The 17064-nt window shown below is 37.4% G+C and overlaps 1 protein-coding gene across 2 annotated transcripts; it reads left to right on the top strand.

Annotated features, from left to right (window-relative positions):
• Positions 1–5642: 5642 nt before the first annotated feature.
• LOC123533867 (uncharacterized) lies at positions 5643–16995 on the top strand. Of its 2 annotated transcripts, none has more exons than XM_045315851.2 (2): positions 5643–6390; positions 6558–16995. In XM_045315851.2, the coding sequence occupies exon 2, from the start codon at positions 7414–7416 to the stop codon at positions 13618–13620; it is 6207 nt and encodes a 2068-aa protein (XP_045171786.2). In that variant the 5' UTR covers positions 5643–6390; positions 6558–7413; the 3' UTR covers positions 13621–16995. The 2 variants fall into 2 exon arrangements, with proteins under 2 accessions (XP_045171786.2, XP_053393722.1); XM_053537747.1 differs by having other exon boundaries at positions 5643–6722; positions 6819–16995.
• Positions 16996–17064: the final 69 nt, after the last annotated feature.

Here is a 17064-nt window from a genome sequence, read left to right as displayed (position 1 = left end):
CAGTTAAGTTTTAAGTATGTTTCACTGTCAACATACTAATGTAATATAGTGCTAATTTAATAGTTTCAACATTTCAGCATATTTATAAACATAAAACGAAAACAAATAAATGTTTTTAAACAATAAAATTGGTAAAATGACATGATGAAACAAACATTTCACTGTCTCAGTAGCTAAGACGTTTTGCATACGTATATCAAGTGATGATGGTGACGGCGTTAGGAAACGGTAATGGAAGTAAAGACAATTGTTTATAAGTGTTGAGATGACGATGATGATGTTGACAATTATAATGACAGCCATGATGATATTGATAGTAATTTTGATGATGGTTATGATGATAGTTGTCGTGCTGCTGATGGTGGTTGTGATTGTGATGATAATGTTACTGGTGATGAAAATGATGGTAATGATAATGATGGTAAGTAAGCACGTATTTACGTAAGCAAAGAATTGATTTTAAATAGATGACATACATGGTGGTCAAGTTAGGTCTACTATCAACATACATAAATGCATACATATGCAAAATGTTGTTTATACGATATTTACAATGTTTAAAGACATTAAACCATATAAAATAATGACATTTATGAAGAAACAGTTCATATTTTCAAGTACTTACATGCAATAAACGAGGCGTTCCCATTTAGAACTTGTTTAAGTAATTATTTGGCCTAGATTACCGTTTTAGTTAAGACGTCGATATCACTTAATTTAGACACTAACTATTTTGTTCAAGCCAGGTACCATAAATGTTATGTTGACGGTCAGAGTGCTGGTGATATTGATGATCATGTTTATTATGATAGCGATGTTGACGACGATGACGATACTGATAGCATCGATGGTGTTGATGTAATGATGGTGATGATGTTTCTCTTGGAGATGGTGATGACGATAATGACGGTAATCGTGGTGAAATTGGATATGGTGATGGTAGAAATGGTGATAGTAGAATTAATGATGGTAAATTAATGATGTTGATAAGGTTTGACACGACTAACTTTTTTATTTTATAGGGAACCACTTTATTTTTTTCTCAGGCCAGATACAATCAATTTTCCATTAGCTTTATTTATTCATCAAATCAGACACCACAGATTATCTCTTAAATCAGAGAAAACTTATAGCTGATCCCATTAATCCATTAATTGGTTCAAGTGGTTCAAAAGAAGTTTTTCTGTCTTAAGCTCTAATAAAAACTGAGGAGAGGTCAGAGAATGGATACTACATAATAAGTTTGGTGAAGATAAATTAAGCTGTACATGAGTAGAAGCTGTACATGAGTAGAAGCTGTTCAATGTATTTTTAAGCTCTGGCAACCCCTAGAAGAAGGCCTTTTTCTGTTTCTTTATTCTATTTTTACTTCTGGTGGCCTTTAAAATGGGGCTCTATGGCTGTGTTTAGGGTGTTCTGAGCTTCCTTGAAATCTGCTACTACTATTTATCTTTGTTTTTAGTGAAGAGACATAAAAGTATTTATAATAACTATGTATCACTGAATATGTATATCCATAGCTCTTGCAGACCATAAAAGAGGTCAGCTGGAATCAAGTTTTATGTGACTTCTGCCAGTATTTTCACGGCATTAAAATGTTGACGAGGGAATCTAATCCATCTGCGTATACCAATAGCCCGCCTTCAACATTTGGTTCAGGTTCGCTAAAAACTGTAAAATAATCATAATTCGATCAACAAAAAGTATGAAAGAGCTTTTACAAAACATGTTACCAGCCAATATAAAATCTTCGCCGGGCTAACTGGAGCAAAATACTAAAACAAATGTCTACCTTTCATAATATTCTTTATATTAATCTTTAGTGTATATCATATTATTTATGAATATGTATGTAGTTTGAAAATGTCTGGAATACCGTAATTGGTGAATGTAATCAAATAATCTATCATATTAAAGGGAAACCTATCAACACAACCATCTTGCTTTATAGGCTATATACCAATAAAAGAAATTGTTCTTTGTTTTATATAAAATTCAGCTACTTCAGGACAATTTTGTTACAGTTTCTAGATTTTCACTCCGTCGTAGACCTATTTTCCACAAAATATCCATACATTTGCTTCAAGAAAACGAAAAGAAAAAGGGGTGTTGAATAGTATGCAGTGAAATGCAAGTCAACTAAAGTCAGGTACCCACATATTGCCGCATTTCAGAAAGCGGTCCGCAGAATAAACACCCTACTTTCGTTTTCAAGTAAACAACTCGGAAACATGCGAATATTAGCATGAAAAGTGTCCTATTTTATGTAAAATTCATTCCACGAGTGAAATAATGCCCATTCGTTCCCCGATTTACGCGCAAATGCGCGAAAAATGGAAAAATTAGGATATATTTATTAGGGACTTCTTTCGACTACACCACGGAAGCATATTTTTGACCGAATTACTGCATTATAACCTTATACATATTAGTAATTCTTTTTCTAAATTAGATGGAAAACTGATAAAAATCGCAGTGTACATATCTTGTATGAGGGAAGTAATTTCATGTACCAATAAAGACAGAAAGTTACCTCGGATGACTGTAACATTGACCGTTTAGAGCAGGATCTGAGTATTACATGACATTGTTTTGTAATGATAAATATCTATGCCAAGTTATTTGAATATATATATATCCATGCAAACCAGCAACAAACCATACAAAACAAAAGACAAACATCTTTCATCTTCTGTGATCCTGGCTTTGAGCTAGAGGTCTAGGTCTTGCAATTCGACAAATACAATGCGACAGATCATTTTATATCAACATCTATCTACGCAAAATGAAGTTATTGACTAGACAAAAGAAATTACCAAATGTCTTTTATCTCTAAGTGTGATCTTGATCTTTGAGACAAGGGCCTGGGTCTAGCACATGACATGTCTCCTCACTATGGGGAACATCTGTGAAAAGATTCTGAAATCTCTTGATGAGTGGCAGACAAAAATACAGACCCTGTTAATATTTGACTTCCAAGTGTGACCCTGACCTTGGAGATAGGGGTATGGGTATTGCATGCGACATGTGGTCTCAATATCGCAAATATCTGTGCCAAGTAATTAAAATGAATGACAAAGTTATGGATTGGACACAAAACAGCTCCACTTTTAAAACCTTTGACTTCAAAGTGTGACCTTGACCTCAGCTAGGGTTTGCGCCAAATTATATTGAAAATCTCTTCATAGATGGCAGAGTTATGAATCAAAGGCCATAATTCTTCTGAAAATCACCAAACCGGAAAATGCTGACGATACACACAACTAGGCAAAGATCACTTTTGTGAAGTTTGGTGTAAATCCACCAAATGACATGTTACCTATTTGAAGAAAAAACGTCTAATTAGTGATTATCAAACCTTGTTGCTTCATATTGTGTAAAAGACGTTGCTCCGTAGTGTGTAAACAACCTTTGCATTGAAACCCAGAACTGTTTTGGAACATTTATTTCTTTTAATTACTTTTCTTTTTTGTTTATGCAATGTGTGATTGTCTGATTCTTGCATAAGTTTTTGTGATAAAATTTCAATATAACTATCTTGTAAAAATGTTTTATGTTCGGATATATGGTTTGTCTGAATTGTCTGTATTTTCCTCCTAAAGTGTAACACCATTTTATTACAGTTTTAAATTCTTTATAACAAGTGCAAGTCTCAAACAACAATAAATAATGCAGTATTCACTCTAAAACTGGAAGTAAAGTTAAGTGCTGTATTGGTTTAGTCTGGTTCTTCTGTATATAACAACACAAAACAAACATATATCCTCAATAAAATTCATCTGAAATCATCCCAATGTTTGTGTCATGCACATCCGATTTAAACATCAATTACACACTATCAAAGAATGTATTCCTCATCAAAGAAATAATATCTGTAAGATCTTTGGAGGAATAGAAGGCAACAAAGCAAAACATAAAAGTAGATTTGGTTTGACCGAGTCTGTTCACGACAGGACATCTGCAACAACCTTCAAGACCCGTAGCAGTGGCTTAAGTGGAACTGCTTTGTACATAAATATAAATGAACTCGGTCAGTGGACCAGAAAATATAACAAAACTATTCAGGGATTTATACCTTGTTTATTTCAATTTTGCACCAACGCTATTTCACATCTGTCTTGTAATAAGAACTGGAATTTAAAAACTGAAAATCTTGCCTCTATGACAAAGTCCTGCCTATTATACTGATTTCCTATCATACATGATAACAGAAAAATGTTCAGACATTTATAACAATGTAATATTTATTGGTACATCTCAGTATAACAACTTTCAATACAGCAACATCTGAACTAAAGACACATGTTTGCTTTATTTCTTCACTATCATGTAAACTACGCGAATAATGTGAATCATAAGCATAATTATTTTTGATATTAAGAAGTCGCTTATCTGACTTTGACTGTTTCACCTTGAATATATGTATGAAACGCTGGGTCGTGAATGGTTTCAACCGTCTTTAGTATAAACTACTATAAGGGACCAAAAGCCACCATTTGGACAAATTGAGGAGAGGATTCTACAATGATGCTACAGACCAACTTTACAATGATGCCACAGACCAAGTTTGAAGAAGTTTCGTCAATGGTTCACGAAAAGAATTTGTTTCAAGATATTTCTAATTTTAACTCTTGTGTCCGCTAAAATGGGCCAACATCTCTATTTTGAACATACTTTAGAGAAGACCTAGAAATGAGTGTACCAGGTAAGTTTGTCCATATATTTAGCTGTAACTGTCAAAAGCGGTAAAGTAGACCCATTTGAATTCTCTTGAGAAAGGAACTTGCGGGAGTGCTCAAGAACAAACTTTGTGTAATTATGATCTAGTCTCAAAGTTTATGAAACTGGTTAGTGATAGACTACAGACGATGAACGATGACCATCCACCTACACTAATAACTCCCCGACTATTAGGGTGAGCTAAGAAATGATTGTAATATCTTAAAGACACGGATCTCCAGATCGTACGAAAATTAAAATAGGAGGCAGGAAGTATGATTTTTGTTTTTCCTAAGAAGGCCTTTCAAGAAACTTGGTTATTGACAAATCATAACATGCTGCAACACATAAAAAATAAGTAATAATTTTGCCATTCAAAATTGAAAAGCATTTGAAACGGGCATCTGAGGTTGCCTGGATTATGAATTATAATACTTTATCTTTAATGACCGTTAAGTACTTATTCCTACGTGGTGTATTGGTCAACAGTGCAAAAAATGTTTATTGCCACCGCGACCCGGTTTCAATTCCGGACTCGGGCGTGCTTTTTTCTTTCTTTTATTTTTCTTGTTTTTGGCATGTTTAAGTTTGTTTAGAAAAAAAACTCATATTCTAATGTTTATAATATGACAAAACTGCAAATTGAAAGATTGGTCATTTTAGACTAAAGCTGAATTTCAGTGTTAATAGTTTTTTTAATAAATGAATAAATGTTTAACACTGATAAAATTAGATTGGCTTTTCCAAAGCTACTGGACTCCTTTAAAATTGTAGGTTTTGTCATATTATGAACATTACAACTCTTGTCTCAAAAATGCCACATGAAAGGAACAATGCATGTCTTTAGAACTATGCAGTTTAGTTAGAAACTAGAATAAAGAAATTCATGTAAATACGTAGTATTTTTTATATTTTCAGAGGATGTAGAACATCAAACAGTGCTTAATTAGAAAATGCATAAGACATATAATAATTTAACTTAAAGATTTCATTTGCCGAAATACCGAACTATAAACAACCACTCCTTTTTGCATAATGTTGAATCATACACAACTTCCAATACGTGTACAGATCCGGAATCAAATACAGCAAAATATCACCATTATGATGACCTGTGACTCCACAACTCTACAGGAGCTACAGGAGCCATGAATTTTAATGCAATTATGATATATGGTAATAAGGGTGGTTGCTAGACAAGTAAGCAGGAGCGAAGCTATAGTAGTTTCTACTAGGAAAACTGGGCAAAAGAAGGTATGTAGTGGGTCGTAAATGGACACTTGTCACTGACGAAGTAGCCAGAGCAATAGAGTAAGTATCCCTTAGGCTAGCAATCAAAGGTATGTAGTGGGTTACAAAGGGACACACTTGTGCAGGGGTGCACATTTTGGGTCATATGGGCAACATTAAGCATAATAACATTTACAAATGTTAATAATCCTCGTGTTTATCAAGTGGTACATGCGGAATACTTTAATTATCTTACAACCTTTTGTCACAAGATACAGACAATGTAACGGCGGACGTGTGGGTTTTAGTCACTTATGAGTTACATAATTATCTCCCCTTGTAAAAAACGCCATTTGTAATGGAAACGTTTTGCCAACGTTCTGGCACGTTTCTTTGTTGAAGAATTTTGTGCGTTGCGTCGACTATAAGGCCCAAATAGAGGTATAATGTTTGTAAATTAACTGTATTATTATTGTTTTATTGATATTGAAAGTGATTGTACGTTTTGGCGTGAATTTCTCTATTTTCTAGTGAAAAATCTATTGCAACATTTCGGATACACTTTTCGGATAGGATTATTTTTGAATGTATTTTTTGTTTGATTTCAGTTCGACGGATTAAATTCCTGTAAAAGAAACTATTTGGGTTTTGGTTATTATTCTTCTGGCGTGCGGTCAGCTTATGTTGTCACAGTCGAACTCTATGGAAAATTGGAGCAACCACAGCTGATGAGAAGAGTATTGACCAGTTGACCCCAAGATTCAGCTGCCAAGGTTCTTAAAGAAAATTGCGTCAAGTTCAGGCATTTTCCAAGAAAAGGAAATTGTAAATTCAGAGATTGTGTGTGACCCCAAGATCCAGCTGCCAAGATTCTTGAAGAAAATTGCGTCAAGTTCAGGAATTTTCCAAGAAAAGGAAATTGTAAATTCAGAGATTGTGTGTGACTGGTTACAATTATAGAGATTTCCTGGGTGCATGAATAAATACTCGGCCAGTTTTATAGCAGTTTATGCTCAACTCGTGTACTTTGTTTAAACTTTAAAGGTGTTTACCCGATTTGTGAGTTTGGAATGCTCAGCCATTTATACATGTACTTTGTAAAAAAAATGTTTAAAGGTGTTTTGTCAGACTTAGTGAGCTTAGAATGTTTGATCATTTTTATATGAAATTCGTTTAAATGTGTTTAACCAGACTTCAGGCTGAATATGCTAGGCAACTTATCCATGTATGTAATTTGCCTAAAGGTGGTGTACTAGACTTCATATACTTGGGAGGCTCAACCATTTCTTATATGTGTGTATTGTCTTTAAAGGTGGTGTATTAGACTTCGTAGCTCGGGAATGCTTGACCACCTATAACTGTATTAAAATTTGACTGAACGCTGGTGCAACCATCGGCGTTTAGTTTAAAGTGACCACTCTTTGCTGTCTATTTTTTTGTTGGTTGAATTAGCCATTTGTTAAAATGTCAGACCGGCCCGAGACATCATCTCATGATACCATTGTCCCTCAAGAGCCCGAGACCGATAATGTCTCTCTACGAAGGAGTGAAAGAGAACATAAACCCTCCGAACGGGGCTTACAATATGAAATCGGTATGCGCGAAAAGAAGTTCAAATCTGCCGTATCAGCGTGGCGTGCCAACATTAGCAAAATGTCAGTACTACTCTCTGATAGCGATAATCTTGATGAAATCCGCAGTGGTAGAGATAATCTTGAACAGTCACTCAATGATACTAGGGTTGCCTTCAGTAGCCTAAATCAGTTACTTGAGTCTGATGACACCGGGAGTCAGGTATGTACGGTCTTAGAAGACCTTGAAATGGAACATCAGCAGTTTATGTGTAAAATTGCCGATAGGATTTGCGAAATAAGGTCCGAAAATAACTCGGTGAATACTCGTGTTTCGTCACGCAGTAGTCGGTCAAAAAGAACAAAATATTCAGCTGCTTCAAAACGCTCAGACGCGGCAGTCGAAGCTGCAATATTAAAAACAAAATTAAGGTATATTGATGCCGAAGCCAAATCAAGGGCTGAATTTGAAAGGGTCATTACTCAAAAGGAATTAGAAATGGCTGAAGTCAAATTAGGGATATATAATGATGCATGCTCAGAAATATCAGATGCAAACGTGCTCAAGGTTATACCTGAATTGCTTGTCCCTACTTGCAGTAAAGAAGAAATTGTTAGTAATTATATAAACAGTTGTGACCCTCAAATGGATACTGTACAGGAAACTCCTATTGTAAACCAGTCCTATATGACACACAAGGTTTCCATTGCTACTGAAACATTTGTCTCTGACTCTCAGGTCAGTGTGAAGTCTCCTCTTATTCCTACTACTACAAACCTTTCTGTTGCTCCACAGACTTCAAATGAAAACACTGTAAGTTCAGCTGAGCCATTAGTGCACTTTCCACCTAGGACCAACTTATCTTTGGCTGATAACTCACCTTCACAAGAGATTGTTAATCTCACAAAATCTTTGACTGAACATCTTATGATTAACTGTCTCCCACCTCCAGAACCTGGCATCTTTGATGGTGACCCTCTGAAATACCCGGGCTGGAAGTCAGCCTTTTCGACCTTAATCGAACAAAAGCGTATCCCTGCTTCAGAAAAGATCCACTACCTAAGGAAATACCTTGGAGGTCCAGTAAGGGAAGTAGTGGCAAATTTCTTTTTACTTTCTTCAGAAGAAGCTTATGAAGAGGCTAAGTCGGTATTAGACCACCGTTATGGTAACCCTTTCAGAGTGGCTTGTGCATTCCGTGACAAACTCGAGTCTTGGCCTAAGATCTCATCCAGAGATTCTCAGTCTTTGTTAAAACTTGCTGATTTCCTCAAACAGTGCCTAACGGCAATGCAGTCTATTTCTAGCCTGTCTGTTTTGAATGACTGTCAGGAAAACAGAAAGATTCTTTCAAAATTGCCAGAATGGGTCGTTTCAAGGTGGAACAGGTCAGTCGCTGATTATAGGGAACGGCATGACAGCTTTCCCCCCTTTCGTGTCTTTGTAGAATTCATGACAAAGGAAGCGAAGATTGCTAGTGACCCTGTCACTTCGCTACAGTCGTTAAGAAGCCAAAATCTATTGGACAACCCTAAAGGTACCAAGTTTACAGGCCGATCAGACAAGAATCAGTTTGGTTCCCGTGCTTTCGCCTCATTCTCTAGTGATAGCTCTACTCAGACTTCCAACCCCAAGGTCAGTAGACCCAACTGCCCCCTGTGTAGTAAATCACATGCACTTGATTTATGTAATCAGTTCTTAGCGAAAACCCTAAATGACAGAAAGAGTTTTGCTCGTGAAAAGGAGTTATGCTTTGGCTGTCTTGGTACTGGCCATATTTCAAAGTTCTGTAAAGGTCGCTTGAAATGTAAGTTCTGTACGAAGTTGCACCCCTCATCTTTGCATGGAGATAAAAAAGCCCCGTGTAACTTAGGCGAAAATAGCGACAAAAATCAAATAGATGGTGAGAGGACTCATACAGGTGTAACATTTCTAAGTGACAGTAGCGCACCTAATAAGTGTTCTATGGTAGTTCCGGTGTATGTTTCACACATTGATAACCCAGGTGTGGAACGGTTGGTGTATGCCTTGCTTGACACCCAGAGTGATACTACATTCATACTTGATGACACTTGTGACGAGTTAGGTTTGTCTGGTGTGGAGGTCAATCTTTCTCTCTCTACGATGTATGCCGAGAATAGACTGGTTAAGAGTTTGAAGGTGAAAGGGTTAATGGTGCGTGCATTTGACAACCCTATAAAAATTTCACTCCCAGATGCCTTCACTAGGAGTATTATACCCGCAAATCGCTCTCATATACCTACTCCCGACACAGCTCTTTCATGGCCACATCTACAGGGTGTTGCAGAATATTTGTCTCCCTTGTTACCGTGCGAAATAGGGTTGCTTATTGGTTATAACTGCCCACAGGCTTTGGTACCTAGAGAAGTAATTCCTCCAGTTGGAGATGGACCATATGCCCAGAAAACTGACCTTGGTTGGGGCATAGTCGGTATTGTAGGCTCGTTTGCAGATCAGGATTGTATTGGATTTAGCCACAGAGTTGTTACTTGTGAGCTCCCTCATTCATTGAGAACGAGTGAAGAGTCACGCTCGAGTGTTCTGTTTTCACTTCGCACTTCGACTAAAGAAGTTGCACCCATTGATGTAATTAAGCTGATGGAGCATGACTTTAAAGATTCTGCCGATCATGGTAGTCCTGTATCACAAGACGATAGGCGGTTTCTTTCAGTTTTAGACAAACATATCTCTTTGAGAAATGGTCACTATGAAATGCCCCTCCCCTTTCGAGATCAGGAACTCTCTTTGCCTAACAACAAGTCTGTTGCCTTGCGTCTTTTAGGTTCTTTGATAAAGCGCTTTGACAAAGACAAAAAATTTCGGTCTCATTACTCTGATTTCATGCAGCGCCTTATTGATAATGATCATGCAGAAAAGATTCCTAGCAGTGAAACAGATGCTGACAGCGGTCGTGTATGGTATGTCCCACATCATGGGGTATACCACCCCAAGAAACCCGATAAAATTCGCGTTGTCTTTGACTGTAGTGTTTCTTACCAAGGCCATTGTCTTAATTCATACCTCCTTCAGGGTCCAGACTTAACCAACAAGCTTATTGGTGTTTTAACTCGGTTCAGGAAGGAAAGGGTCGCCATAATGTGCGACATCGAACAGATGTTTAACCAGTTCCGTGTCATCCCAGAACACAGAAACTTTCTAAGGTTTCTATGGTGGAGTGGTGAGGACTACCATAAACCCCCCGAAGATTTTCGCATGAAGGTACATTTGTTCGGGGCAACATCCCCCCCTGGCTGCGCCAACTTTGGCCTTAAACGACTGGCCTCTGAAAATGAAGAAGAATTTGGTAGTGATGTCACTTCCTTTATCCATAGGGACCTCTATGTCGATGACGGGTTGAAATCATTTCCCACTGCGAAGGAAGCAGTAAGTTTGATTGACAAGAGTAAAGAATTGTGCAGTAAAGGCGGGCTAAGGTTGCATAAGTTTGTGTCCAATGACAAGGATGTTATTGCACATTTTGACCCATCAGATAGGGCTAAGGATTTGAAGGATATCAATCTATTGAGTGACAAATTACCGATAGAAAGAGCTCTTGGCATTCAGTGGTGCACAGAGTCAGATACCTTTCAGTTCAAAATTGAGGCAAATGATCGACCACTAAACAGGCGTGGAATCTTATCTGCTGTAGGTTCATTATATGACCCACTAGGCTTTATCTCCCCTGTTGTTTTGATTGCTAAACAAATACTTCAGCAGCTTTGTTCAGACAATCTGGGCTGGGACGACCCTCTACCAGACTATCTAAGAGTGAAGTGGGAGAAATGGCGGGCTAGTCTTGCGCATTCAGATACCTTAAGAATAAAGAGGTGTTTGAAGCCTGAGGGGTTTGGTGAAGTGGTTTCAGCAGAGTTGCATCACTTCTCCGATGCAAGTTCCACAGGTTACGGTCAGTGCTCTTACATACGGCTAGTAAATGCAGAAGGGTCTGTGCACTGTTCATTTCTCTTTGGCAAATCCAGAGTGATTCCATTGAAGCCAATAACTATTCCACGTCTTGAGTTGTCTGCTGCTCTGTTGTCGATAAGAGTTGGTCTACTTCTTGATCAAGAGCTTGACCTTGAATCTGTTAAGCATTTCTACTGGACTGATAGTCGAGTTGTCCTAGGTTATATTGCAAATGAATCGAAAAGATTCCATGTTTTCGTTGCCAACAGAATTCAACAAATTCGTGACCATTCAGAAGTGTCTCAGTGGAAATACGTGGAGTCTGCACAAAACCCGGCAGATATTGCATCGCGTGGAGTCAATCCTGAGGAGTTGACAAGCAATTCTCTTTGGTTTGTTGGTCCAGATTTTCTTTGGTCAGGTACTTTACCAAATGCAGAAATTGAAGCTGAAGTACATGCAGCTGACCCAGAAGTAAAATGTGTTAAAACCCTCGCAACAGGTGTTAAGGAAATTCAGTATCCTAGCATGATCGATCGCTTGAGTTATTTCTCAGATTGGCATCGTGCAAAAAGGGCTTTCGCGTTGTGTCTCAGGTTTCGAGACAAACTGTTTCAGAAATATGTTCATACTAGGAATACACACAATGACGAGAGACAGAAACAACATTTTCAATCTCTATCTTTTTCCCATTATCAGTCTCCTTCTGTTTCGGAGTTGCAGGCTGCAGAACTACAAATACTCAAACTCTTACAATCTATGCACTTTCAGCATGAAATTGCTACCCTGAAAAGGAATAGTGTTCGAGGTTCTAGTGATAGGAATACTCTTAAAAATCACCGCAAGATTCTTAAGCGAGAGTCTCACTTGCTACGGCTAGATCCTTTCCTAGATCAAGACGGTATCATTAGGGTTGGTGGTCGAATCAGACAGCTTGATGTCCCTAGCAATGTTAAACACCCAATCATTGTGCCCAAAGGAGGTCACATTACAGACCTAATAATAAGACATTTTCATCAAAGGGTATACCACCAAGGGCGTGGCATCACTATTAATGAGATTCGAGATCATGGCCTTTGGATAATTGGTATCAGTTCAGGTGTTTCCTCAGTAATATATAAGTGTGTCACATGTCGTAGGCTTAGAGGCATGGTTCAAGATCAGAAAATGTCCGACCTCCCGACTGACCGTTTAGAACCTGCTCCCCCCTTTACCTACTGTGCAGTGGATTATTTTGGTCCAATTTTGATTAAAGAGGGGAGAAAGGAGTTGAAAAGGTATGGGGTACTGTTTACATGTCTCTTGTGTAGAGCAGTCCACGTTGAGACTGCAAATACGTTAGAAACCGATTCATTCATAAATTGCCTTCGACGTTTCATATCAATACGTGGACCTATTAGGCAGTTACGCAGCGACCGAGGTACAAATTTCGTGGGCGCTCAAAATGAGTTTCACGAAGCTGCATCAAAATTAGATTCGGAACGTATTCAGGAATATTTATTAAAGGAGAATTGCGACCTAATTGATTTTAAGATGAACGTACCTTCGGCAAGTCACATGGGTGGCGTTTGGGAACGCCAGATTAGGTCGGTTAGGAATGTTCTCGATTCGCTGTTGTTAGAGCACGGTTCAAATTTAGATGACGAGAGCTTAAGGACCTTCTTATGCGAAGCTTCCGCTATTGTTAATAGTAGGCCACTCACTGTAGAGGGTTTGAATGATCCACTTTCACCCACACCTTTGACCCCTAATCATCTGTTAACGCAGAAATCCAAGGTCATCTTACCCCCACCTGCGAACTTTCAACGTGTTGACCTTTACTCAAGGAAACGTTGGCGGCGGGTACAGTATTTAGTAGATCAGTTCTGGGTTAGATGGAAAAGTGAATTTCTGCAGAATCTGCAAACGTGGAATAAGTGGCATTTTCGTAAACGTAATGTTCAAATAGGAGATATAGTGTTACTGAAGGATGATAACCTTCCGCGAAATCAGTGGCGTTTGGGTCGAGTCGTAGAAACAACAACAGATACTGATGGTCTTGTTCGAAAGGTTAAACTTGCTTTACCATCTGTAGGCTCGGGGAAACAAACGAGTTTAGTGTACTATGAGAGACCAATTCACAAACTGATCATTTTGTTGGAGACCGAAGAAGTCCCCGTCGGGAAGCCATAGATTGTGTAGACACGAGGCTTTCTGATAGTTTATTCAGTGTATGGACAATTACAAGTGAAAATCAGTATTTTCCCTCTTTGGGTAACTGTACTGTAAGCAGACAACACTGTTATGTTATTTTGCATCATGTTTATTTTGTATTATGTTTGGGACATGTAAAATTAGTAATGTTATTACTAATTTGGGGAGCCATGTAACGGCGGACGTGTGGGTTTTAGTCACTTATGAGTTACATAATTATCTCCCCTTGTAAAAAACGCCATTTGTAATGGAAACGTTTTGCCAACGTTCTGGCACGTTTCTTTGTTGAAGAATTTTGTGCGTTGCGTCGACTATAAGGCCCAAATAGAGGTATAATGTTTGTAAATTAACTGTATTATTATTGTTTTATTGATATTGAAAGTGATTGTACGTTTTGGCGTGAATTTCTCTATTTTCTAGTGAAAAATCTATTGCAACATTTCGGATACACTTTTCGGATAGGATTATTTTTGAATGTATTTTTTGTTTGATTTCAGTTCGACGGATTAAATTCCTGTAAAAGAAACTATTTGGGTTTTGGTTATTATTCTTCTGGCGTGCGGTCAGCTTATGTTGTCACAGACAATTAACCATCGATTTTAGACTGATGCAATACTGATAGCATCAAAGTCGCTCAAAACAACATGTAAACCAGGATCCATTATCACAAACGCACTTTAAGTCCTGTGATGTTCGTAAAGTGTACGTAAGGTATTCGTAGCGGATTTCTCGAAAGCATTGTTATTTACGATGCTTTGTGAATGTCCTCGTAAGTTGAGGCTGAAGAACCCACCCCTTGACGTTCTCGTAGCGTATAAAAACTTATGTATTTCTACCTATCTGAAGCTGAATCTGTTTGTCTCTCATTGTGCCACGCTGAAACTGGCGGGAATATATTCATTGAAGTTGTCATTCCGTCCGTTCGTGTCAACGAACCTGAATTTATTTCATATGGATGGGTTTTAATGTTTTTAGTTACTGTGTTGTTTTTAGATAAAAAAGCGCCGATTTTAATACTCTTTAAAATCCCTTAACACCTGTTCGTTTGCATCCGGGCCATACGTTCAACGGTTTGTCAGAATTGCAAGGCATTTGAATCGTAAGGACTATGCTTTTGCCCCTTCATAATAAACCTACATGTTTATACTTTTTGGTAATTGGCACCGACGGTATTTTGATATGATAATCAATTAAAAAATTACAAATAAATGTTGGCTTTTACCATAGTTATTGCTGTATATATTTACTGGCGGATGCTATTCATCAAAAGGTGTTGGAAATAAATGAAAACATAACAGTCAATTCTCTGAAAATCGCACTGAAAGTTTTAGCGCAGTATGATACACATTGTCTTTATAGAAATACATAATGTGTATCCTTTAAGGTATGTATATCACAATTATGGTTGAAATTTCCCATCACGGTATGAAGGCGTGAAACTCTTACTTTCTTATCACAAGTGTGACCTTGTTTCTTGCAAACTCTAACAGTGTTGTTGCACAGAGGTTATGTATTTTAATTAAAGATTGATACAGTTGAAAAGTTGATTAGTGGAAAGATTCTTTGAATATAAGTGTTATATATATTTAATTTGCTCTTTGAATATACATTAGAAAAACACTGTACACTCCTTATTATACAAAAGATGGTAGATCTATATGTGGCCAAAAGTTTATTAGAGTTTAAGTTTAACATAAAGCTATTGAGCATCTCTAAAATAATTATATGGGCTATTCATCGCTGAAATATCAAACAATTGTTTTTACTTTATAACGAAATAAAGTCTGATAAAAATGAGACATTGTACGGTTGGCAAGGGATAAAAGGTATATATTTCCCTTGTTGTTTAGCAATAGACAACTTTTGGGCTATCAGGTACACGTGCAGTTGGTCGAAAATGACGTCATTAAATGGATTATCAATAATGATACAATAATTTAAGTTACGCGCGCTTTACGAGGTCGTTAAGAAGTGTTTGGAGATAGCCGAATAACATACACAAGCTTACTGTCGCTGAGTGACTGCTTTTTAATTTCTGACATTTGCAGCCGATACGATAAAGTTTTCGAAATATCGGTCCCTGTCAGTCTTAAAATTACGTCATTTTTCAGGCCAGGATCCCCATGCCATGAACATCCTACCACTTTAGATTTCATACAGTTTGCCGGGTTGTAGTGATGAATATAGCCAGTCTATCCCTCTGATCCGTAACATTCCGTGTAAAGGATGGTTGTAAATTACCTAAATACATGTACACTGCTGTAGCGTACAAATTAAACCAACTAGAGCTATTCTCAATCAAATGTTGTTATTAAATGATTAAGTATATATCTTTTTCAAGAATTTTACAAAAGCAGTTGATTTTAGGTTTTTTATTTGATAATAACATTCTTACATTCTTTAAACATGTTTCAGCAAAAAAAAACCTTTTTATTTACACTACAGTAAATAAGTACTACTACTACTTTGATTTTAATGCCCCAGAAGGTGGCCATATTAAAATCGAAATGTCCGTCCGTCAGACCGACCCTTTGTAAAATTCATTCTGTCAACCATGAAGGAATTTTGAAATAGTTTGGCATAAATATTAACTTAATGAGACGACGTTTCATGTGAAACACTCGGACCCCTATCTACAAGGTCAAGGTCACACTTAGAAGTTAAACATAAATAGGGTCTGTTTCGCGTCCGGATCGTAACTTTGCCATTCATCAAGAGGTTTTAAAGGTACTAAGCATAAATAATTATCAAAATGAGAACCCTAGCTCCTAGGTCAAGGTCTGACTTAGTGCTCAAATGCCATCCATGGAGGGATTTTGAAATATTTTGGCATAAATGGTAACCATAATCAGACAATGCCTCACGCGCAAGACCCATATCCCTTACTCTAAGGTCAAGGTCATATTTATAAGTCATATCTTAATAGATAACTCTGTTATCGCTGAGGGGATTTTGAAACAACTTGGCATAAATGTTTGCAATAAGGAGACAATGTGTTACGCGCAAGACCCAGACCCCTGGCTCCAAGATTAAGTTTACACTTGGAAGTCAAGTGAAAGGTTAAAAGGTTCTGTTTCATATCCGGTTCGTAACTCTGTCATTAATCAAGAAATTTCGAAATTAATTAGCAGAAATATTCCCCGATAACGAGAAAACGTGTCATGTATAACAACCAGACAACTAGCTCCACGGTCGATGTCATATTTAGAGGTTAACGGTTTACATGGTGTGTTTCTTGTCCGTTCCATAACTATTCCATCGATGAAGACATTTTAAAATTACATGGCATAAACGTTCCCTATATTGAAATGACGTGTCAGACGCAAGTCCAAGATCTCTAGCTTCAAAGTCAAAGTCAAACTTAGATTCAAAAGTTAACATTTATGTTTCTTGTCCAGTCAATAACTCTGCCGTCATCAAACA

Source organism: Mercenaria mercenaria, chromosome 3 (assembly GCF_021730395.1).
Source record: "Mercenaria mercenaria strain notata chromosome 3, MADL_Memer_1, whole genome shotgun sequence".
Classification (NCBI taxonomy): Eukaryota; Metazoa; Mollusca; class Bivalvia; order Venerida; family Veneridae; genus Mercenaria; species Mercenaria mercenaria.
This window is presented reverse-complemented; position numbering and strand designations above follow the sequence as displayed.